Source organism: Neoarius graeffei, chromosome 1 (genome assembly GCF_027579695.1).
Source record: "Neoarius graeffei isolate fNeoGra1 chromosome 1, fNeoGra1.pri, whole genome shotgun sequence".
Classification (NCBI taxonomy): Eukaryota; Metazoa; Chordata; class Actinopteri; order Siluriformes; family Ariidae; genus Neoarius; species Neoarius graeffei.
The window spans coordinates 3,111,499-3,137,541 of NC_083569.1; the positions used below are offsets into that span (position 1 = coordinate 3,111,499).

The 26,043-nt window shown below is 42.7% G+C and overlaps 1 protein-coding gene across 6 annotated transcripts in view; it reads left to right on the forward strand.

The window, feature by feature from the left end:
- The first annotated feature begins 432 nt into the window (after positions 1–432).
- Positions 433–26,043, forward strand: part of arhgap21b (Rho GTPase activating protein 21b) — a 126,151-nt gene continuing 100,540 nt past the window's right edge. For all 6 annotated transcript variants that reach the window (XM_060928128.1, XM_060928148.1, XM_060928167.1 and 3 more), the window contains exons 1-2: positions 433–665; positions 2,309–2,463. In XM_060928128.1, coding sequence (XP_060784111.1) covers positions 2,398–2,463 — 66 coding nt within the window. In that variant the 5' untranslated portion in view covers positions 433–665; positions 2,309–2,397. The remainder of the gene's footprint in view (positions 666–2,308; positions 2,464–26,043) is intronic.

The window sequence follows — 26,043 nt, forward strand, 5'->3', positions numbered from 1 at the left end:
AAAAAATTATGTTCGATATATCATTTCGAAGCTAAAAGATTTCTCTGTCTAGTCATGTTGTCATAAAATATATTGTATTTTATGCCAAAGAATACATCCAATGGTGGAATGGCACTTTAAATGGTGTCAATAATAATAATGTTGTGAAGGATTAATACATAACTGTTTTATACGTTATAAAGTGTACTATTTTTATTTTCTAAATAATTATACTTTTTTATAATTCAATTTTTTAACAAATAAAAATTTTCTGGAAATAAAACAATTTTCGAGAATAAATAGAAAAAATATACAAAAAAAAAAAAAAAACCCACACAGTGAGAAAATGGCCGACTGTAACACCGCTTCCTATTGGCTGGAATTCAAAACCCACAACATGTTACGCGGCTTGTGATTGGCTGGCGGTTCCAAGGATTTTGTGGTGGAGCCCTCGAGCACAATTCCAACATTGTTCCGAGCGAGTTAGCTGGCTGGCTCGCGCTCGTGCTAGCGTTAGCCAAAAAACTTTTATAAACTGTTTTCTTTGTTTAACTTTTTATAACTACAATAAACAAAGGATTATGAGGTTTATATCACTGTAACGAGTCGGACTGTGGATTTTTATTTCATTTTCAATGGGCGTTTATTGTGACGTGAAGTTCTTTCAGCGGCTTCATTCCCAACAGGTAGGCTGGAAGCTATCGCTAGCTTAGCTTAGCTTAGTGTAGCTTAGCATAGCCCCCCATGTCTTTTTATTTATTTATTTATTTACTTATTTATTTACTCCACAAGTCTGTGTTCGGTTTGCTAACACTGGGCGTTTAGTTTTATCTTTCTTTTGGAACTTTTGTCGTCTTTTTTATGTCAGTGAAGCGAGATGTGTCCCAAATTGGCATCGTATGAGACGTCGAGTGGCCTACATAGGGTGTGGAAGCTATTTGTCGTGCAGCCTATATAGGGCACTTGAGTAGGGAGGCGGAAGTGATTCGGGATACGAACCGCGTCAAGCCAAGAAACTTTTCCAAGGCTCGGTTTGACAGGTTGCCAGATTGAATGGGTTTGCATATGAATATTTAATTTTCTCAAACAACATGACGCAAACTTGTAAATATAAATAATCTTGTTTGTTGATGGGGTGTGTGGATAAACATATTTTGAGTGTATATAGTTTTTCAGGAAGGTTTTTAAATTCTTAGTGGTTTCGTAGCAAGTCTGGCAACCTCACTCAGAGCCCCATTTTGTCTTTTTATCTTCTTGGTGGTTTTTTTTTTTTTTAATAGTAATTAAATTTTAATCATAATTACTTAAGCTGAAATATTACTAATCTATTGACCTAAAATAGTATCATTGATTGATTGATTAATTACTTAATGTAAATAAATAAAACCCCTCTTCAGTAACCTGGGAAAGTGTATATAATCACCAGACTTTTTTTTTTCTTTCTTTCTCCTCTTTCTAATTAGATTTAAAAATCAAATAATAATAAACTCTTTCTTTCAGGCCATTTGGGTGTTTTTTATGGTGGTAGTTGTTTGTTGTAGCTCAGAAGATCAGCAGGGGGTCTCTCAACCATGTGGCACTTCAGTCAACAATCTGACTTTACTGAGTTTTAAAGAGAACTTAGAATATATATGTGTGTATATATAAAAAACATAGTAAAAGTTATTCTTTTTACTTGTACGTCTATAAAAGTTAATTCCGATCATTTCTATTAAACGTATGTATGGGTTCAGTATGTGGACGTTTTGTCAAAGAAGAAAGAAATAAGGATGAGTGCTGAGTGATATGACGATGTAATAGCGATATAATATTGCCATCGTTCCTTAAATAACATTTAAAAAAAATAGAATTGCAAACATCATTGTTAAATTATAAATTATTAAGCTTAAAAATGTTACATTCATCAAACTGATTCATAACTTAATGAATTAATACAATTATATTAAGCCAAAAACCATTTAAACGTTTTACTGGTGAGCGTACATATCGTGTGTCCTGGCTTCTTCAGGAATTAACTTTTTTTTTTTCCCCGCACTTTTTAAGATTTTTAGAGAAAACGGTCTCAGTCAAGTAACAAAAACAAAACTGTTTGGTTTTTTTTGTGAATAAAAGAAGTAAAATAAATCAGACTCCTGATCCGGAGAGAATAGAAAGAAAGGTTTGCCATGAGATTTTAAATCTTTTCCTTTAAAAAAAAAAAAAAAATCGTATGTAATGTCTTGAGAATTTTCTAAAGATCTGGTTCGAGCGGATTTTTATAAACTTTATGGAATAGACGGTCGGCAAGGTTGCAAGTGGAGTTTGTCTTATTTTTTAATTCTTCCTCCAGGACGCGGGGAGTCGAGGCGGGATGGACGTGTACGCCGTGATGGGATTAATCTGACGCTCTCTCGATGTGGACTGCGGGGAGGTGAAACGATGGCGACAGGTTGGAGGAACGATGAGGACGAGGCGAGTTACAGCGTTAACACGCCGCTGTGTGAGGTAATGGATTTCACTGGTTTTTAGTTTTGTTTGTGGTTCGGCGTTGCGTCCCGTGAGCTGTGGACGAGGATGCTGACGCCGTGGTGATATCGATGTGTTCCAGAAGAGTGATAGATATATCAGGGGCTTACACTTTGTTTCTATATTCTCTCTTGAATGTCAGGCAGAAATAACAACACTGATCAGATTTGTAGAGCTGGGTGACGCGATACGACATTGATATCATGTCGTGTGTGACGGTCCGCTCCTCTGTGACTCATCAGCTTGTGTATGGTGATATGATATCAGGGAGTTCCTGAGGGAGTACGATTTGATATTTGAGTCATGTATTATCGTCGTGGTAACGAGCCGTTGAGGAGGTGGACGCGGTGGTTGTTGCTGTGTATTTCTTAACGTTTGACATCAAGGCTCAGGAGTAGTGGAGCAAGATGGAGGGTTTAGTCTCACCATGGTTACCATGGAGACGACCCACCAACCCCGTTTTCGTTGATGGCGTTCGGCAGACGCTCCGATCCGGATCAATAAATACGGTATCGTGATTAAATGGTGATGGCGATGTGTGCCATCCATAGACACTTGATCAAGAGCAATAAGAAGATTTTGATAAAACGTTCCACCACAGGTAACCCAGGCTGACGATTTGTATAAGATGTACGTACTGTATACAAATTAATATAAAAAATAAATAAACGATTGTCCAAATTTCACAAATAAAGCTTAGATTGTAAGAAAACAAGTGTACTTACTGTTTCGTGCACGTTTTTGGTCATTTTAAGCATATTTTTGGGGACCTGTTACCTAAAAAGACAGAAGGTTGGAGACTCCAGCGAACCACCGCGCCAAGTCACTCCGCTTCCATCTGAGTTTTTTGACTAAAAACGAGGATTCTTCCAGATTTAAACCCACCAGGCAAAAGAACAACGTCTAATGATATCCAGGAGGTATTTCAAGGCAAAATATCTTTTAACTAATAGTATAAATTTCACCGTTTAATTACGAAAAGCAACAGGCCAGACTTCTTGCCACGGAAAATCTGGACGGAAACGAGTACGTTACGCCTCAGGAAACCCGAAACCAAACGTTATCTCGAAGCTGATTGGGCCGTTACGAACAACTGATAATTCAAACACTCTTAGGCTCTGTCCACACGGCAACGGATTCAGGTGACTCCGATACAATTGCTTATCGTTTAGGCCTGGCGTCCACACGGCACCGGCGTTTTGGGTGCCCACAACGCAATCTTTTTGAGAACGGGTTCCAGAGTGGAAAGATCTGGCAACATTGCCGTTGCGAAGTCGTCTGGATGAGTAGAACGGATTTGTTTACAATGACGTCACAACCACATGACTGTGAGTGCTTCACGCTGGGTAGAAGTGTAACGAACTCGATGCGAGTTGTCAACAAATCCTATAACTTGGTTCATGAAACGCGCTTACAAAATATTTTCACTGTGAATATTTATTATGTAATGGTGCAAAGTGAGAGAGAGAGAGAGAGAGAATAGCCCTTAGGGCAGAGTCAATCCCGCCAGCAAAAATAGGGAAAAAAAGGAGCGATCTCACCTCTTCAGATGTTGGCTTAAGTCCTACAATACATTCCTCAAAAAGGGCGTAGAAGAGCAAATTAATCCATCAATTTATTCCGGACCATTAAAGACGCCGCCTTCCGCGTAGAATCATACGTCATCCTCACCGCCATATTGGATAGGTCAAAGCGGAGAATAAAGATTCATGTGCTGCGTTTAACTGTACCAACAGGTTTGCCGTCCAAACGAGATCACATGGGATTACCTTTCACAGGTGAGAAACAACAAATTAATCCATCAACGTGTATCATTCAATTTATTCCAGACCATTAAAGACGCCGCCTTCCGCATAGAATCATACGTCATCCTCGCCGCCATATTGGATAGGTCAAAGCGGAGAATAAAGATTAGCTGCGTTTAACTGTACCAACAGGTTTGCCGTCCAAACGAGATCACATGGGATTACCTTTCACAGGTGAGACTGGAAAAATACTTTTCATTGTATTTGGTCATTATAATGTAATTTTACGAACAGATTTTCCTGACTTTGTGGCTAATATGAAGTCTCGCGCATAATAGTTTATGCGCATGCGTCCTTACTTCTTCTATCATTCTGGTGTCTCCGATGGGACCTTCTTACAGCGCACGTAGAGGTGTGGCATGTGTATTGCATCGTTTTCAGCAAGCGTTGCGTTGCCATATGAATCTGAAATTTTACTGATCCGTTGCCCATGTGGACGCGATATTTAAAAAAAAAAAATCTCGTTGCCGTTGTTGTGTGGATGTAGCCTAAAGGCCTCTGCATGCTCTTGCGACAAGGCTTTCGCAGATAGCTTTTCGCAGACAGTTGTAATTTATCGTTGAGCGGGGAGTAATAGGCGTGCGCGATGTTATTCACCGCCACAACGCAAGGGGGCGCGAAGTCGCGAAATCGCTAGGAGTAGTTGGTGGGTGTGGTTAGTGGAGTGTTTATCCTCCGGTTACTTATAATGACTAGAACTGGAGTCGTATAGATGTCCGTACTTCCTCACTTCCTCGATCAACCGCTCTTCATGCTGCTCCATCTTCGCTCGTGTTTTTAAAAATGGCGGTCGTGAAAACAAACCAAACTGGGAAAGTAGGGAAGCGGAAGTGCGTGTACAGCGGATGTAGAGTGGACCAATCAGAGCCCTCTTGTCTGCGACGCTGTCTGCGAGGCTTCTGCGGTGGTCACAGATTTTGGGAGGTGCGCGCAGAGCGTCTGCGAAGCGGGGGGGGGGCTACACAGACGCCTTCTGCGACGCTGTCTGCGAGGACTGGGTTGTCAGAATAAATTGGCCCTAAGAGTCCGTTCGTAACGGCCCAATCAGCTTCGAGATAACAACATTTGGTTTCGGGTTTCCTGAGGCGTAACGCACTCGTTTCCATCCAGATTTTCCCTGGCAAGAAGTCTGGCCTGTCGCTTTTCGTAATTAAACAGTGAAATTTATACTATTAGTTAAAAGATATTTTGTCTTGAAATACCTCCTGGATATCCTTAGACGTTGTTCTTTTGCCTGGTGGGTTTAAATCTGGAAGAATCCTCGTTTTTAGTCAAACTCAGATGGAAGCAGAGTGACTTGGCGCGGTGGTTCGCTGGAGTCTTCAACCTTCTGTCTTTTTAGGTAACAGGTCCCCAAAAATACGCTTAAAATGACCAAAAACGTGCACGAAACGGTAAGTACACTTGTTTTCTTGCAGTCTAAGCTTTAGGCCATCCTTAAAAAAAAAATCCGTTTCCTGTCCACCGGGTGAGCAAAAAAATTTTTGGGAGGGATTTTTTTTTATTATTTTATTTTTATATATATATATATATATATATATATATATATATATATATATATATATATATATATATGGATGGATAAGAAATCGCAATGCTGTGTTTGCTTATTCTTTCAGTACTTTTTTATTACAAAAGCAGACACATTTAATACAATATGACAGTTTGAATAGATCTATTAGGTTCTCCTACAGATCTGTCAGGGTCATTAACAAAGTAGGTAATGAAGTTCGCATAACAAAACTCAAAAGCTGTTTGTAACGTCTCTGATGGATCAAGATCAAACGAATTTTCCAGTAACGGTTTGTGACGGTCCGACACACGGACTTTTTGTAGTTCTAAATCGAGCGTTAGGCCTAGTTCGGATGAAATTACACTATTAAAATGATCACTGAATGATCTGTTTTTCTGAATCTTTACTATTTTGTTGTTCGCTAGAATACCATTTTGCGATTTGACACTTAAGCAAATGTTTGAAAACTCCGGATCTCCTTCCTTCATGGCGGCTGCCGTTTTTTTGTGCCGCACGGCGCATGCGCAGAGCTGATTCAGTTCTATATTCTGCGCGGAATGCGTAAATGTCAAGTTCGATTTTAGATTTACGAACCCGAAAAAAATGTCTCAAAACCGGCGTTTTAAAAAAAAAAAATTTCAACCGCACAAACGGCACTCACCCGGCCGGTGGACTAGAAACAGAACATTTTTTAATAATGGCTTTATTTGTAAAATTTGGACAACTGTTTATTTATTTTTTATATTAATTTGTATACAGTACATACATCTTATACAAATCGTCAGCCTGGGTTACACGAATACACACATCACATGATGTCCATCAGCAACAACAAAAGGCTTCAGAAAAATACTCTCCTGTTTGTTTGTTTAGTTTTTTGGATTTCAGATCATTTCCCTTTTTTTTTTTTTTTCTTCCCCCCCCCCCAAAAACCAAAAATGTCCTATTAATTTGCTACCGGCACAAAAACTGTTCTCATCTACCCGGAGTGTTAATATCCTTTTAATCATCAGTTAAATAGGCTTTAAAAACAAGTGCTATTACAAAGCTGAATGTGCTGACTGGACTTGAGTGCTCCATGTTGCCACGGTAACGTACACACTGATATTAAGGTCGTCGACAGCGTCGAAGGCTCTGTTCCTGTGGTCAGCTGTTTGTCCGATCGCTCCAGCACGACACGGGTCCGTTCAGCGATACAGAACGTTGTGTTTGTTATTATTTGTCTGTTGCTCACAGAACCTTCTTCGGAATCCGTTACTAAAACGCCCGTTAACGTTCCTGAGCTGCTCACAGCGCCGTGAAGATGGTGAGGAAAGGTGTGGTGTTTTTTTTTTTTTTTTTTTTTTAAATCGTGGTCCGTTTTTTTTTTTTTTCCCCCCAGCCTGAAATGAAAGTGCTAATTTTAGTACTTCAGGAAGAGGAAGGTCTTTATGAAGACAGCTGTTTGAACATCTAGAGGAAGTTCAGACCACCACAGAGAGGTCGTCCTTGTATCCTGAGAGATGGTGGGATCAGAGGGAGCGTGGTGCGGGGTTCGAGAAGGTTCTCTGCAGGTCACCGGGTGCTGGTCCGTTTTGGACTTTTTGTAGAAGATCGGCGTTGTGTGGTGTGGGAGAACTTGGAAATGAGTCATGCAGCTGCGTTCTGGACCAGTCGGAGAAACATCTGAGTGGATGGAAATACAAGATCAGGAGGATTTGTCCCAAGGTTGTAAGATTGGAGAGGTGTCCAGGGAGAAGACAAGATCCTGATGTGGGTGGGGAGGGGAGGGGAGTTGAGTTTGGCTCTGAAGGAGAGGATGGGTTGAGTCATCACCGCAGCAGTGGTATGCGAACCTATGTGAGGAGGCAACCTCACTTGTAGGGCTGAGAATCGATCCAGGTTTCCTGGATCGATTCGATTCCGATTCATAAGGTCACGATCCGATATCGATCTAGTTAGATATTGCTGGATTGTCACTTTAAAGTAAAAACTGTCCCTATTGATTGCGGGGTCTTTGTCAGATGTTTCCCACTCCTGTATGGCTTCGGTGAGCAGATCAGCAAGGTTACTTGCAGCGTGGCTCGTTTCAACTGCTCTGGTCTGTAGAACGCTTGAGACTAGCCTCCATTCCTCGTCAATGTGATGACACGTAATAGTCAGATATGACACGGTATTTCTTGAGGTCCAGCAGTCGCAGGTCAACGCCACCCTCTCGGCAGACTTCAGCGAATGTGCAAGTGTGTTTTTTGTTTTCGCATACGTTTTTGGGATAACAGTTTCGCTCAAATGTTTGCGACTGGGCAGGACACGGCGTGATTCCAGTCTCTTCACCAATAGTTTGAATCCAGCATTTTCTACGACACTGTAGGGGCGTAGGTCTTTACTAATAAATATTCCGACACCCTCGGTTATGCTCAAGGCACGCTGAGAATTTGAAGGAAATTTAACACCAGATGCCTTCTCCAGTGCAGTTTGATTCGCCGCAGGTTTAGCTGAAACTCAGTGCGTTTACATGCACATCCAAATCAAGCTACTGTCGGTAATCGAGCTAAGGGTCCCAGCAGGGGTGCCAGAGAAATCCAATCCTACATGCACACAAGGAAATCGAGCTATTGTGTGAGGTGCATTGTGCACCCGAGCCACAGGTGGCGCTACACGCCCCATCGTGTTGGTACACTTCCGGTTGTCGTTATGAAGAAGAGGAGTGATTTTCCACTTTACATTCACACCACATGTTGGCTACAAACTGTCCTGCGCAGACCACTGTTTTGTAAGACAACTTATTTTGCACAATTGTATATTTTTCTAAAGTCTGTTTTTTGCTTACAATTTAACTTATGTCTTAATAAACACACAAAGTTCAATTGTTTGTTTTTTGTCTCCTTGTTCCTCCTGACCTCTTCTGCTGCTCGCTACTACTACTGTTGTCATGCCTAGGGTTGCAAAGGGGCGGTAAATTTCCGGAAAGTTTCCATGGAAACTTTGGTACGGGAATTTTGGGAATTTTCAAAAAAAACCAACACTGGAATTACGGTAATTTAGGGGAATTATTTTATTAATTATTTATATTTTACACATTGGATAGCACACGTGGCATTTTTCTGTGAAATAAGAAGACAAAACTTTTACACAGTTAACATTTTAGCACATCTGATGTCCCATTAAACTAGCACTAACACATTTTGCTGTAGCTCGCTAGCATGAGAATTTATTCAATGAAATGTTCTAATTATCTTACATTTGCATTTGTTTTTACCAGTAAGCTCGCATTAAATTTAGTTTTCTTACATGAAATGTTCATAGGAAGCTTTCATTTAGCTTATCTGGTTTCCCATTAAGCTACTGTAGCACCATTTGCTGTAACTAGCATCACAAGCGAACTACTTCAATGAAATGGCACAATTCTAATTTACAAGGAAATTAGCACTAGATTTATTCTACTATACCTTTTCATTTTTACTTAAAGGACCCATGGCATGGTGGTTTGTTGATGCTTTAAACGGGCTCGTGGAGGTTTCCGGATGTTCTATCTGCAGCCTTTCTCGAAATGAACCCTCGGCACGTAGATATAGCCTCCTGGGAGAAAGCCCCATTTCAGTGCTTTTCCCAGTGCGTCGTTTTGCTAATGAGAAGCAGGAGGCGGGGAAGGGTAGACGGTGGGGGCGTGCCTTGGGGGGAGGGGGAGGGGCTGCCGTCTGGCTCCCAAGCCGGCCGAGAGTGCTCCTCGTCGGGCACGGCCAGGCGGGCTAATGCCCTGGTCCGTCCGCCCTGTCTAAAAAAAAAAAAATGGTACAACTCGAGCCCATGGTAAAACTGGGACTTTGTCATTTTATTCCGCATGAGGCCCATGGTAAAACTGCACTTCCAGGAGGGGCTGCCGTCTGCCTCCCAAGCTGGCCGAGAGCGCTCCTAGTCGGGCACGGCCAGGCGGGCGAATGCCCTGGTCCGTCCGCCCTGTCTAAAAAAAAAAATGGTACAACTCGAGTCCATGTACCTGGCTAACTGCAGGAAGCGGTTAGCTGCACAGCTAATGTAGCCATTGCTAGGCTAACGCACCGATTTTAAAACACGGCAAAACGACTTAACAGTTCTACACTTACTTGTTCGGTGTTTGTGGCTGATGCGGCAGGGATGCTTGGTACGGACCCAGGCTTCAGTGACAGTTGATGTGCAAAACCTGCCCTGTACTGTCCCAAGTTGTGGAAACATTCCTCAGGAAAATGCTTCCGACAAACATACACCGTCTTAGGTAGACTCGACGGCGTATTATTGGAGTAAATCAAATGAAGCCACTGCGTCTTCAGGGGCTCTCCCGTCGGCAGGAAAAACAGACTCCTTTCTGTGTTGTCACATCCATGTACAGCGCAACTTCCATGTTGTGTCTTCTATGTGCTCCTCACTACAAAATGTAGTCATGTGTTCTGCGCATGCGCAGTAGGCTTGGTAGGACAAACAGCAACTTTTGAGCTGGGCGGGGCAATCCATACAGTGGGTGGGAATCCAGAGGGGGGGCGTGGGGATCATTTCCCTTGCTGACGTAGGCAAGGGAAGAGTTTATCAACGCGCCGTTTTGACGCGCCATTCTCAAATGTTGGGCATAGTTTGGTTTACACATTATGAAATTTCTAGCCACTGGGGTGACTTAAGAAGGTCAGAGGAACTCATTTTAACGTTAAAAAACCTCAAAGTGAAAATTTCATGCCATGAGACCTTTAAATACCATAATAGATAAAAAAAATCATCCTCAAAACTTACTTGATGGCATGTAGTCCTTTGTCTGTAATGTGTGATCTCGGCAGTTTGTATTTAAAACAGTTCTAGCTCTTCAGAGTTCTAGAAGTTATTGTGCATGTGATAGAGGGATGCAAAATACATGCAAGGGGTGTGGCTTCAATGGCTCCTGAAAAAAATAACATGTTTTGTCCATGCGAGTGAGTAACAGCGTGCTATGCACAACTTTATTCCCATAAATCTGCCTCTTTTAACCAAGATTATGCTACAATATTTTTTTCTACTTACTTAATTGATGTCCACTTTCAAAATTCCCAGTCTTTTCCCGAAAATTCCCGTTAATTCCCGAAAATTCCCATGGAAAGTTTCCACCTTTTTGAAAATTCCCGGAATTTTGCAACTCTAGTCATGCCGACCGAGGCTGTTGTGTTTCCCGCTTGTGGTCTCGTCACTCGTCACTTCCGGAAGGGAAGTAAGAAGCTCGACTACGTAGCTCGATAGGGTTTACATGCACTAAGTAGCTCGGCTACAATCGCATAATCTAGGTCGCGTAGCTCGATTACGAGAAATCCAGTTCGTTTCGATTTCAGCCGAGCTAAGGTGTATCCATGGCATTTAGAACTTCAATTTCAGTCGAGCTACGGCAGAAATTCGATTTTCCCTATGTGCATGTAAGCGCACTCACTGTGTCGGCGTGGTGCCTGGATAAGTGGTTGCGGAGATTGGTTGTATTGCCACTATATTTTACCTCTATGTGGCACAGTTTGCACACCGCTTTTGTTCTGTCGACTTCGTCTCTGTCCTCGTAACGTTTGAATCCAGAGTAATGCCATACATCAGCTTTCAGGCCAGGCGGTGATTTTAGCTGTGCAGCTTCAGCCATCTCGCGTTCTTAAAGTGCTGATGACACGAACATGACTCTATGCAATTTCTTAAATAAACTATACAACATGGCAAACATGTTAGATTTCTGTTATAATTACGTGAAAAGAAGCTGTTGTTACGCAAATATCCAACTTTTAATTGCACAGCGCAAGAAAACTGGGTCCGTGGCTCGCGGCCATGTTGTGACGTCAGCGGGAGAACACGCTGCGGTTCACTGGCTGTTCTACTCTGGTTCTACTCAATGGAAATGGCGCATGAAAACGCCGGTGAACTCTCTAGTGCTAGCTCTTCCTCTTCTGGGAGTCTAGAATTGTGTTGATCTCTTCCGAATAGAATCTATGATAGCCTACCCTCTTTACCCTTTGCCTCTCGTTGCTAGGCGGCAGTTACATGAACGCCGCAAGCTTTCACAAGCAAATACATGACTGATATCACGCCGACTTTATGATTACATTTATGATTATCATGTAGAATCTATAGCTCTACGTACCTTTATCTTATGTTGTTTCACAACACATGTTCTGACAGGAGGACTGTCTTTGGATCCGGCATAGCTACTAGTAGACCCCCTCCGGAATACTGGCAGTGTTGCCAGATTGGGAGGAATCTCGTCCAGCTGGGTGGTTTCAAGTGCATTTTGTTGGGTTTTGAACATATTTTGGGCTGGAAAACTTCAGCAGTATCTGGCAACAGATACTGCTGACGTTTTCCAGCCCAAAATATGTCCAAAACCCACCAAAATGCACTTGAAACCGCTCAACTGGGAGGGAAAGCTCCCAATCTGGCAACACTGTGTAGGCACTGCTGATGGTAGCAGCACACGTTTGTGGTGAACTGCACACCCAAGAGATTCCTTTAAGCTGGGAAGGGTGTCAAAACAATCCAAATCGAAGTGTTCGGAGCACAGGACGGATGTTGGTGAGGGCTCCCACTTGTCACGAGTGCGCCTGACTTGCTTCGCCCACTTCGCATGCAGCTCGGGATCTCTGGGAAACTTGAATAAACTTACCCCATCCTTGTGGGTTTTGGAGCAAAAGCCGGCAACACAACGCGAAGGCATAATAAATATATATAATGTATAATACTAATACTAATAATGACAAACTGAACACCTGTCGCATCAACAACAAACTGGTAAGTTAGGAGGAAGGCTCTTTCGCTGACGTCATATAGCTCCTCCTCCTCATTCGTCTCCTGGGTGCTGCAGCACCGTCAAATTTGCCCAAACAGCCGCGTTTTTTATCATAACTTGTAAAATAGGCGCCTTCGTGAATTAATATATGGATCATCGGGAATTACTTTTTATGTTATAAAACATCGCCAAAGATGTCAAAAACGTGTCATCAGCACTTTAAGTTTCGGTTTCGTTTGCCGGCACCCGCTTTTTATAGCGGTCCTTGCGCGGTCGAGAAAATAGTGCCTATTGCCACCTGGAAGAGATCGATCCACACATTTTTTTGAATCGATCTCGTATTTTTTGAACGTGAATCGATATCGGATCGTGGATCGATCTTTTGAACCCAGCCCTAGTCACTTGTGCAGAGGAGCCACATCTGCTCCACATCACCCTGCAGGTACGAAGCAAACCATTGCCATGAATTCCAGGACTCATGAGGGTGGAGTCTGTCAGATGCAGCATCAAGCGTCTCGTCTCGGCTGCTATGAAGACGGACTGTGAGGATCCCGGAGATGGTGGTTTTTTTTTACTCAAGTTTTCAGCCCTATTCAGGTGGGATTAGTTTTAATGGACCAACAGCAGCTACGGCTGACTTATTACTGTCTTACGATTTAAAAAAAAAAAAATCACTAAGGCTGGGAGAATCAACGATACAATAACTATACTGTGATATTTTCTGAAATATCACCAGGTATATCATAATTTAAAAGCAGATGATTTAATATTAAACACACATTCTGGAAATTTATTCTGTTAAATAATGATTAAATTTGTGTGTGATTTTAATTTAAAAAAATGTTAAATGTTTTATTTAACAGGAAAAATAATCTTTATGCTCACAACCTTTCTGGAAAAAATTTTTTTTTTCTTCTTTGCACTGTTAAATTATTTTCGTGCGTCCTGACGTCCTCGAGTATCCGTATAATGAGGGATCTTTTTTCCTATCGCTCGTCCCCGTTCCGCAGGTTATTTTTCACACGTTGAGGTGTTTTAAACTTCACAGAAGAAGGCCTGGGATCAAACAGACTGTGCCTCCAGGCTTATTGTTTCCTTTTACTGTGGGAGTAAACATGTAAAATAGATCACTCGTCATCCGGAGAAGAAAGAAAAACAGAGTTCTTTGGAAGACGTCGAAGGAAATTCCCCGTGACGCCGCACGCGCAGTCGGTCCGAGCAAACACCAGATGAATCACGTCGAGATTCCCGTACTCCTCAGAATCCCGCGGAATGATGACGCCATCACGGAGAGACTCATTCATTCATGCACTTGCTCCAGAAATCATCTCGTGATCTTCGACACGGACCTTGTTTTTGCGTCTCAGGCAGACTTCAGAAAGATCTCTGGAGACGTCAGGAATTGCGAGATGGATGTGTTATCGTGTGTGTATCGTTTTAAAATAAAAGTATTGACTTGCGTGTGTGTATGTGATGTGTATATAAAATTACACACCCATACACGATGCCCTCCATAATTATTGGCACCCCGTGTATTTAATACTCTACACTCTCCCTCCTCCTTTGTCAGTAAAACAGCACTGCGCCTCTCTGATGACAACGTTTTATAAGGTTGGCGATCCCTAAGTTTTTTTTTTTTTTCTTAATTTTTTTTTATTTTGTTCGAAAAAATTAACACAAGTAAACATCTTACAAAATAGTATTTTGGCACAGAATCCTTTATACCACACATCATAATAAAATAAGTGTTTTAAATCTTTAAACGAATAAAAAAAAAATATCGCGAGAGTTCGAGTTATGATCTACGGAAGCGATATTTCATGATATTTTCATGTAATAACGTGAAAACGCCTTATCAAGAAATAACGTGAAAATAACGTCCTAGGCTACTTCCATTAAAAGCAGACGGCCTCGCCTAGCCTACTGTAGAACTTGGGTCGAGCAAAAACATGGCTGAATCCTGAATGACTCCGATTTGTATAAATAGGGGACTACATAGGCGGCAAAATGTAGTGTTTTTCCCTGCCATGGAAGTGCACTTGTATACTGAAAAGGAAGCAATTTGCATTACAGCCTTGGATGAGGATTCAAAATGGCGGCTCGGCTCAGTTTATGCAGGAGGGCTGATAGAAGTGGCGAAACATTTTACTTTTAATCGTTTCTTTCACAACTTGAATGCGTTGAAACAAAAAATTATGACAAACTAACGCCGCTTACACTAAAATATCGAGGGAAATTTGTAATAAAAACTTTACGGTCGGCAATTTCGACGCGGAAATTCTCGATCGGTCGGGTTACCGGAAACACACTATTTTTTTTATTTGGCCTAATCTTCTTCTGCCCCGGACAGCCTTTGGCTTTCTTCCGTTTCGTGCCGCGGGATGACATCTTTAAATGCCCAAGTGTCAACAAAAACAACTCACGAACTACTTCTGTCAAAAGCTCCCGCGCCGGTGGGTGAAAGGTCATTCAGTCTCGAGAAATCTCGCGCTACAAGTCAGCTGACCTTGTATGTAACCCATGTCAAATCTCGCGAGAGCAGCCGCAACAAGTAAACAACTAAACAACATGGCGCCTCAGTCTGGAAAACGCCAATTCGGATTGTTTTTCACCGTCTGGCGGTGTATCTACTATGATTGGAATATTTTTGGAGCAATTATAATGTATTTGATGATCAGACACATTGTCACGTAGTGTTGCTGGGATGTTTTCACGGAGTCGGTAAGGGGGCGCACGCCGAGAGTAAGAGGGCGCAGCGCCCCTGTTCCCCCGTTTAGACGAAAGCCTGATATGGGCTTGCGCTGAGCTCAGCGAAGATGCGTTCCGCCATATTAATCTACTGCGTGACGTCATGCGGCCCACCACTGAAAAGAACTCTTCAGTGCTTCATGGTAATAAGGTAAAAAACCAGTACAATCGCTTCTTCAAAGTTTCACCAAATGGTTTTATTTATGCAACTTAAAGCTCATAATACTGTAGAACTTTGGTCGAGTAAAAACACGGAGCAAAAACATGGCTGAATCCTGAATGACTCCTATTTGGATTTGTCCTACCAAGCCTACTGCGCATGCGTGAAGCGGCTCGGCTCGGCTTTCCCTTTCGGGCGCTCTTGTTTTCTGTTAGAATTTGGTAAAGAAAAAAAAATTATTTACTAGCTTACCGGGTCCATGAACATAAATCTGACAGCTGACAAGGTCGGGATATAAACGAATCGAATACAAGCCACCCGCCGGGACTCCTAATCACACTGATCTGTCTGTAACACTGTTTTCATGGGCCCAGTGACGTCACAGATCAGAGCGAGGCGCATTAACGAAAGATTCTGATTGGTTTATAGTTGCCCACAATCTCAAAATGGCTGACTCCTCCAACTTCGGCTCCTCTGTGTCAATTCATGATTTCAAAGTTAAAAATATTTTTTCATGTTCGATATATAATGGAAATAATTAATGGAATTGATTACGTATATGTTTTTCTCCTATTACACACACTGTACAAAAGTTGCCTTATCCTTTAAGCAAGGCTGAGAAACGGTGGACTAAGACGTATTTATTTTTCTATATCAACACAATGACGGAATAAATTTGCGTTCAAAACGTACTTACCTTTCCCTCTAGACCTTTTTAGCCACGCATCCAGCATGGAGCCGCTCACAACTCTCTTCGTCGCCATTTGTGAGTCAAATGATGGTATGAACCATTCAGTCCGTGGAACACTCTAAGCCAATCAGAGTACGGCTTACATATGGCACAAGGGGCAGTAATGGCTGCGCTCATGTCGAGGATGGAAACAAAGTTGACGCGGCAACGGACATACATGATGTAGCGGATGTAATTTACGTTCACAACTTTTTTTTTTTGCCGTCAGAAATATTTAATATTAAATTTTGTGACTCGACTGACAATAGCCGGCGGCGTAACAAGCCACAGACGGCGATTTGCCGCCGGTGACCGGCTACTTTTGAGACCGCTGCATTACCTTTTCTACAGCGCGAAACATTTAGTCAAACGCGGCACTGATGTCGAGGGGAAGAAGTACATAACATTCAGTGATGGGAATAACGGCGTTAAAATAAAGGCTGTTATAACGCCGGGTAATCTAATTAATTAGCTATAGTCGTTATAACGCCGTTACCAATATCAACACGCCATTACTGCATGGTATTGAAGTTGCTCTGAAGCATACTGCTACGGACTAGGCACTTTTCTTCGAAGTGAGACACAGAGACCCCGTACTGCAATTGTTTTCCAGCTACTGATATTACGGTTACATGGCTGCTAATTGTGCACAGCCATTGGGAATGGGATAGCTGGAGCTGAGCTGATTAGCCGCTAAGCTAATATAGCAACTGTCTGATGCTAAGTAACATCAGTGAGTAACCAGGTTTTAGTTCAGATCTTGTTAACATCCCTATTTCTGTGTTGATTTGGACATCATATCATTGTCCTGCTGGAAGATCCAACGACAACCCGATTTTTATCCGCCGCTGGCTGAAAGGCTCGAAGGGGGATTATGTCGCGGCGATGTCCATCCATCCCGGGAAGCGTGCTCACCTTCTGAAATCAACTCCCCTTACAATTTCTCAAGGAATTTCACCAAACTTGGCAAAAGGCTTTGTTATATGACAGTTACACGCATGTTGAAATTTCGTTTAAAGGAAATATTTTAAAAAAATGATCAGAAGTCTATTTATCTCATTTTATAAAATGTAGGAATGCATTTCTGACAGCTATTCTGTCGCTGCTATAGCAAGTTCTGAGTGTTTGGAATCTGCTCTGTAATATATCAGTCCATATGTCAAAGCAACGGCCGTAAACGAGATTCGCTGAGACCTGTGCGGGACATCGTAGGACGGAGGTAAAACGTACAGCGCAAATCAAAGTCGCCAACGTTGTCAAAAGACGCGCGCGCCCTCTTTCGAATCCTCATTACAGCATTTTGTAGCGCTGTCCGAAACCTTATTGAGGATTGTTAGAAATGCGCTTAGTATAATATGGATTTATCACAAAAACACATGCTGTATTTATTTATTATTTTGAAAACCCACCAGCCGACTGATCCGGCACGTTTTAATTGTGCGACAGTAATGACGTAAATACCAGTGCGACGGACTTGTCCTTATCCTGTCGTCTTTCCAACTCTTCTCTACCCGACGCTGGTTCGAAGTCGTATGGAATAATCTCCATCACTGATGAAGCTGGCAAATCTCGAAATTAATCTAAATTGGAATGACGTGGCCGCTGCGTAAACGGTTTTCAGAATGGCGGCGCTGACACTTCACGTTTGAAGTCTCGCACAAGTCTTGTGAAGATCGCGCGGATAAGCGACGCCTGCTGTGGACCAAACGAGCTACATTCAACACGGCTAATAAGTGCCAATACGAGTCATGATATAAGGATAATAAAACTGAAAACATAATTGAATAACACGTTAATTAAGAAATAAAGCCAGTTTAAAAATGACTTCAGCTCTGCTTTAATCTGGGCAAATTTTACCAGAGTTATGGCTGAGTTTCTACCGGGGGATATTGTGCTCTCAGAGGAGCCAGATGCTGATTTACAACGTCCTGGTGTTTCATGGAGCCCGTGGACCCGAACAAGTTTTCAGGGCCTTTGGAAAAAAAACAGCCCCGAAACAACCATCACAGAACCTCCACCATGTTTTACAGTTAGGATCGGGTTCTTTTCGTTATAGCCGGCTTATTTTATTTTTTTTTTAAACTCCAAACCCACCGCGAATGTTTTATTACCAAAACTGACAGAAAAGGCTTTATTCTGGAACCTTCTAAATAATCTCTCGGCGTGGACGTGGAGTCTGATTGGAGACTCAGAAACCCTGAGAGAGGAGATTTTTTTTTTTCCCTTGTAATTCACAGCGGTGATCCTTTTGGATTTATTTATTTATTTATTTTTGCGTCCTCGCTGTATGTGGGGTAAAATAAACTCGGCTCCTCTTCCAGGTGAGCGTGTAACAGTTCCAGTTGGGGTCCACTTTTAGGACATACAGTGGGGCAAAAAAGTATTTAGCCAGCCACCAATTGTGCAAGTTCTCCCACTTAAAAAGGTGAGAGAGGCCTGTAATTTTCATCATCGGTACACTTCAACTATGAGAGACAGAATGGGGGGAAAGAATCCAGGAAATCACATTGTAGGATTTTTAATGAATTAATTGGTAAATTCCTCGGTAAAATAAGTATTTGGTCACCGACAAACAAGCAAGATTTCTGGCTCTCACAGACCTGTAACTTCTTCTTTAAGAGGCTCCTCTGTCCTCCACTCGTTACCTGTATTAATGGCACCTGTTTGAACTCGTTATCAGTATAAAAGACACCTGTCCACAACCTCAAACAGTCACACTCCAAACTCCACTATGGCCAAGACCAAAGAGCTGTCAAAGGACACCAGAAACAAAACTGTAGACCTGCACCAGGCTGGGAAGACTGAATCTGCAATAGGTAAGCAGCTTGGTGTGAAGAAATCAACTGTGGGAGCAATTATTAGAAAATGGAAGACATACAAGACCACTGATAATCTCCCTCGATCTGGGGCTCCACGCAAGATCTCACCCCATGGGGTCAAAATGATCACAAGAACGGTGAGCAAAAATCCCAGAACCACACGGGGGGACCTAGTGAATGACCCGCAGAGAGCTGGGACCAAAGTAACAAAGGCTACCATCAGTAACGCACTACGCCGCCAGGGACTCAAATCCTGCAGTGCCAGACGTGTCCCCCTGCTTAAGCCAGTACATGTCCAGGCCCGTCTGAAGTTTGCTAGAGAGCGTTTGGATGATCCAGAAGAGGATTGGGAGAATGTCATTATGGTCAGATGAAACCAAAATAGAATTTTTTGGTAAAAACTCAACTTGTGGTGTTTGGAGGAGAAAGAATGTTGAGTTGCATCCAGAGAACACCATACCTACTGTGAAGCATGGGGGTGGAAACATCATGCTTTGGGGCTGTTTTTCTGCAAAGGGACCAGGACGACTGATCCGTGTAAAGGAAAGAATGAATGGGGCCATGTATCGTGAGATTTTGAGTGAGAACCTCCTTCCATCAGCAAGGGCATTGAAGATGAAACGTGGCTGGGTCTTTCAGCATGACAATGATCCCAAACACACCGCCCAGGCAACGAAGGAGTGGCTTCGTAAGAAGCATTTCAAGGTCCTGGAGTGGCCTAGCCAGTCTCCAGATCTCAACCCCATAGAAAATCTTTGGAGGGAGTTGAAAGTCGGTGTTGCCCAGCGACAGCCCCAAAACATCACTGCTCTAGAGGAGATCTGCATGGAGGAATGGGCCAAAATACCAGCAACAGTGTGTGGAAACCTTGTTAAGACTTACAGAAAACGTTTGACCTCTGTCATTGCCAACAAAGGGTATATAACAAAGTATTGAGATGAACTTTTGTTATTGACCAAATACTTATTTTCCACCAGAATTTGCAAATAAATTCTTTAAAAATCAGACAATGTGATTTCCTGGATTCTTTCCCCTCATTCTGTCTCTCATAGTTGAAGTGTACCTATGATGAAAATTACAGGCCTCGCTCATCTTTTTAAGTGGGAGAACTTGCACAACTGGTGACTGACTAAATACTTTTTTGTCCCACTGTAGGAAATGGACATTTTCGGGCGAGTAGTGAGGATTTGAAGGATTTGTTTTGCCTCTCAATAAATTTTTTGGAAAATGCTTTTGTTTGTTTTTTTCCCGCCTCAGTGTGAGATGAAGCGACTTCAACAAATGGTGGATTTTTTTTTTTTTCTAACCCTTTTTACTAAACTTTACGGGGGTGGAATTGTGGAGGCTGTGTGTGTGTGTACACAGACGTACGATGACTTTGAATCTGTGTTCATTAGGGGTTAAAGGTCATCGGTTCACGTTGCTATTGCAGAGTGCGGAGTCTGAGTGATGCGTCAGAGGGAGGGTTGAGGAGAGGAAACGCGGTTCCTGTTAGATGGAATGAGCGGGCAGGAAGGAAGTCGGAATCTGCGTGTTTTTAAGACGGCCGCGACTGGATTTCCAGTAACTCGGGGAGGACGAATCATCTGTTGATCAACTCGTCTCGTGTTTTGCTTTCCAGAAACGCACTAGCAGTGTTTTCCCCAGAAAAAAAATTAAAGCCCTAAATTCTGGCATGATAATACACAGACAATTGCGTGCCAGTGGTGTGAAAGCAAGCGCCAAAGGGGGCGTGGCTCCCCCGGAAAATTTATTGAAAATCGATGCTCTCCGGTGCATTTTCAGGGTCTCTGAGAGGTTTTAGATCCATGATTATAGGATCGATTTTACCAGTGTTTCACTGATTTCTGACCTAAATAGTATTAATATATACACATTTGAAATTTCACCTTAAAGTTCAACATGCAAGTTAAACTGTTCTGTTATAGATTACTGAGGTCTATGATCGATTGAAAATCTACGGGATCCCTTAATTATCTCTGATCAAGTCGTGTTGTAACAAAACTGTGCATGGAAATATGACCAGTGGTTTACTCCGTCTTCTGCAACCCAATGAAGAGAATCGATCATCATGACCTCCTGTTGATCACAAAGGGATCTGAACCGAAGACCTGCCACCTTAAAATAAGTTGCTGTATTAGTGTAACTGTAATGATTTAGAATGTTTCTGATGCAATTACCGTAATATATGTAGAACTAGGATGCACTGAAAAGAAAAGTAAGGCAGCTGCATATTATAAAGTTTAAATTTTGGCACTTTATTAAATGGACTAGATTAAGATTAAAACATATTTAAAGGAAAAGAAAATTTCTACAGTTTACGTTTGCAGAAAGATTATGTACTTTTAAACACATTTCATGAAGGGAATTTGTTTATAAGTGTCAAATGTAGCGTAATTGCGAATCATGATAAGCGTATTTGGCAGTGTGAGGTCACTGTGAGCCTTTCACAAAAGAATAATCCGGAGCCGCCTTTTGTTAAATGGATCCCAGTGACATCACACTGCCAAAACTGCTTATGACTGTTATTTGAAATTATGCTGTATTTAGGGGTGTTCACACGGCAACTTTTACTCCGGTGTAGCACCGGGGCTGCCCCGGTAGAGCGTTCACACGGTACAAAGTTATACCGGTGCAGGCCCTGAAAGCTGCTTAAACCGGTGCAAATCTACCCCTGCTCAGGAGGCGGTTTAAGAAATTTACTCCGGAGTAAATGCTAGTTTGCGGGGCAGCACCGATATAAAATGGGACGTCTGAACGCTACAGGGGTAGACTCGCTACGCGTGAGGAGAGTTGATTACATACGGGCATTGCATAATTTGCATCCTGGTATTTTGCGCTTCCAAAATGGCGAATATCAACAACAACAGAACTGCGTGTCTTCCAGTGTTGCCAGATTGGGCGGTTTTAAGTGCATTTTGGCGGATTTAAACATATTTTGGGCTGGAAAACGTCAGCAGTACCTGGCAACACTGGTGTCTTCATCCACGTTGTTTTCCCGGCGCTTGGTGGCGCCATGACAACCGGGAAAAGGAAGTACGTTTTCACACATGCGCATATTTCATTTCCGCATTATTACTATCGTATAGCACGGCCGCAAAAACTGCCGTGTGAACGCAAGTGGGGCTGCACCGGTGCTAACACGCTTCTCTCTAGTAAGCAGGGTTGTGACTTGTGAACGCTCCACAAAATTTACACCGGTGTAAGAGATATCGCAACAAAATACATCGGTGCAGCATCGATGCAAATGTGTGCCGTGTGAACACCCCTATAGACACATTTGGACAACTTCAATTCGTGAGCGTGCTTATAAGTACATAATCTTTTTGCAAACCCAAACTAATGGGTTAAGTTTTCTGCTCCTTTAAAGCAGATTAATTCTCCTCGGCTTTTGCTTGGCCCAATGTTGGGCAACGCTCTCATAGTCCATCTCGCTGTCATCCATGCTGATGTGGATTAATTTGTCCAGCGAGTCTTCTCCTCACTTATCACTTTGTCCGTCTGGTCGGGGACAACATCGGCAGCCTATGAGATCGCTTATAATGAATCGGAAACTTCCGGGATGTCTGATGTTTTTATTGGACGGCTTGAACACGTGATCTTGACACAGCCAACAGATTAGTTTGTTTACATCATACCACGCGGACTGTGACAGAATCGACACAAACATTGGAAAAAAAGAGCGCTTGTTTTATCAATCAATATGTAAATGGATCTGTTATTTGCTCTCCTATGTATCCAGTTACTTGTGGGTAGGAAATTTAACGTATTGGTATAAATCTAAGCGTATCGGGTTTTAACTAAAGCGACTAAGCGTGTCGGGCCCAACACGCTAAAACGCTTTGGGGAAAACCATGCACTAGGCTAAAATGATCACGGAGACGGCACGATAGCGAAACCTGGAGTACGAGTCGATATCGATACACATCCAGTGATTATATTGATCAGCTGCAGGATCCAGGGTGTCACGTATGAGAAAAATTAACAATTTCACAAAGTCACTTATCTGTCAGGCCTTTCAATTACATAATTTGGGCTACACCCTGTGTTTCAACCTGCTGCTGCTTTTTTAGCTACAAAGTTATGAATAAATAAAGAAATCTGTGAATATTATTTTTACCTTTTATTGCAAAATGCATGCTTTCATCTAAACCGGGGAACGGGGGCGCTGCGCCCTCTTACCGAAATGCCGATTGAACCCCAAGTCACACTTAAGCCATGCACTTGTATGCTACTGCACAACATGCAATCTTTCTCAAAACGATCTTTTCTCTGTGAAAACATCCCAGCAACACCACGTGACAATGTGTCTGATCATCAAATACGTTATAATTACTCCAAAAATATTCCAATCAGAGTAGATACACCACCAGACGGTGCAAAAACGATCCGAATTGGCGTTTTCCAGACCGAGGCGCCGTGTTGTTTACTCGTCGCGGCTGCTCTCACGAGATTTGACATGGGTTACATACGATACAAGGTCAGCTGACTTGTCGAGCGAGATTTCTCGAGACTGAATGACCTTTCACCCACCAGCGCGGGAGCTTTTGACAGAAGTAGTTCGCGAGTTGTTTTTGTTGACACTTGGGCATTTAAAGAGGTCATCCCGCGGCACGAAACGGAAGAAAGCCAAAGACTGTCCGGGGCAGAAGATTACTTTTCTTTTTCAATGTTGACAATTTGTTACAATTCCCCTCTCAGATAGCCTCAGAATGTCCCATTGGAGCCTCAATTTTTCAAAGGCTTCGCACGGCGGGGGGGACGGACAACCGGCACCATTTATTTAATTTAATTTAATTTATTTAGCTTTTGACATAGGAAGGTGTGTGTGTGTGTGTGTGTGTGTGTGTGTGTGTATATATATATATATATCAGAGAGATATTGCAGCTGAGGTCAGATAATGTGGGATATTGGGCTCCTTTTATGTTATAGGAATTATTAGTAGAATTTAGCACAATAGGGTCGTAAACATTCTGGTTCACACTCCAGTTCAGAAGGTGGCGGTAATGTGCATGAAAGCTGTTATCTAATGTGGAAATCCCGCTCTGGTCATTGGTATGCGAGTCTTGCTTCTCCAAAAATCATGGCGCGCCGATCACCGTTGAAGAATTCGTGCTCTGCGCGACGCTTACGGCTAGTTCGACGAACCTGGAACAACATGGGAATGGTGCGGATTTTGTCAATTACGAGAAATGCATGCTAATTCTCGCTGATTTCTGTGTTTTTAAAGAAGAAAGTCAAGACATTGGGTTTTATGCGACCAAGTTTATTTAATCTTTTTTTTTAAACTTTTGGTAGCATATTTTGGGCGCTTGACCTTAAAGCTCACACGCAACGGTTTTCAATTTATGCACATTTGAAACTTAATGTTGTTAAAACCCTCTAATTTTCTTCTGGTCACAAGAAGTATTGTTAATAAGTAATAATTAAAATAAGTTAGCGCGGATCGCGGCGAATTTCTGTTCGGCGATTTTCGTGACCACTCGGCGCGTGACATCATTCAAGACAAACAAACCGCATGAGTTGAGTCCACTTCCGGTTACTTGCATTGCCGTTTGGCTTGAGTGCAGACGTGCGTTTGGGAATCCCCCCCCCCCCCCCCCCCCAAAAAAAAAAAAAAAAAAAAACCCAAAACCATGCCTTATTGTTGTGCAGTGAACTGTAACAACGGGACCGGTTCAGGAAGAAGTTTTACCTTTTTCCGAGAGAGGAAAAGAGGCGGAGAGAGTGGATTGTGCGCGTGAAACAAAATGAAGAAGAAACAACCTTTGTCACATGCACACTTCAAGCACAGTGAAATTCGTCCACTGCATTTATAACCCATCTGAAGCAGTGGGCAGCCACACCAGAGCGCCCGGGGAGCAGTCAGGGGTTCGGTACCTCGCTCAAGGGCACCTCAGCCCAAGGCCGCCCCACGTCAACCTAACTGCATGTCTTTGGACTGTGGGGGAAACCGGAGCACCCGGAGCAAACCCACGCGGACACGGGGAGAACATGCAAACTCCGCACAGAAAGGCCCTCGCTGGCCGCGAACCCGGAACCTTCTTGCTGTGAGGCGACAGCGCTAACCACTACACCACCATGCCGCCGTTGAGCAAAGAAGAAACGGAGCAGCAACGCTGAAGCAAAAAGGAGAAGATTGGAGGTAAACATTTTTACTTTTGCTTGCAATTGACAAGTCAAGAATCCTGAGGGATCCTGTACAATCATTGTGGAAATGAGACAAAGGGAGATTTCCTCGCTTAGAGTCGGCTATAAATAGTAGAATGCCGCGGATGGCAGGCGAATGTGGCCTACCGGCGCGCTGTCCAGTAATCGTTCCCTATATCCACTAGGGAGGCGGTTTAATTATTCTTCAAAAGGGCTCTTATTTAGTATTACGACAAAAGTAGGAATTTTTTTTTTTTTTAATAACAAAGTTATGACACATCTTGATCTCAGTGATCTCTTGGAAGAGTGCATATTGATATATACTGTATATTTTATCATTATCATATCGCCCAGCCCTAATATACACGCTCCCCGGCCACTTGAATAGAAACTTCTGAGAGCCCTGTTCTTGGCTGCAGGAGTGGAACCCAGTGTGGTGTTCTGTTCTGCTGTTGCATGCTGAGATGCTTTCTGCTCAGCACGGTTATAAAGAGTCTGTCCATTTCCCTCTGATCTCTCTCATCAACCAGGCGTTTGTTTTTTCCACCCACAGAACTGTCACTCACTCACTCACTCACTCACTCAGTGTTTGGTTTTTTTTTTTTTTGGGCACCATTCTATCTGCGTAAACTCCACAGAAAACCCCAGGAGGAGATCAGGAGCAGGTTCTGGAATACTCCAAACCAGTCCATCTGGCTCAAACCAACACCCATACCACAGTGAAAGAAAGAAAAAGAAAGTCACACTTCACTGTGAGATCACAGCTGTTCCCATTCTGATGTTTGAGCATTAACCGAAGCTCTTGATGTGGATCTGCGCAATTTCATGCATCGAGCGATCGGCTGATTCGAGAACTGCAGAAAACAAACAGCAGGTGGATGATATAGGGGTGTTCCTAATCAA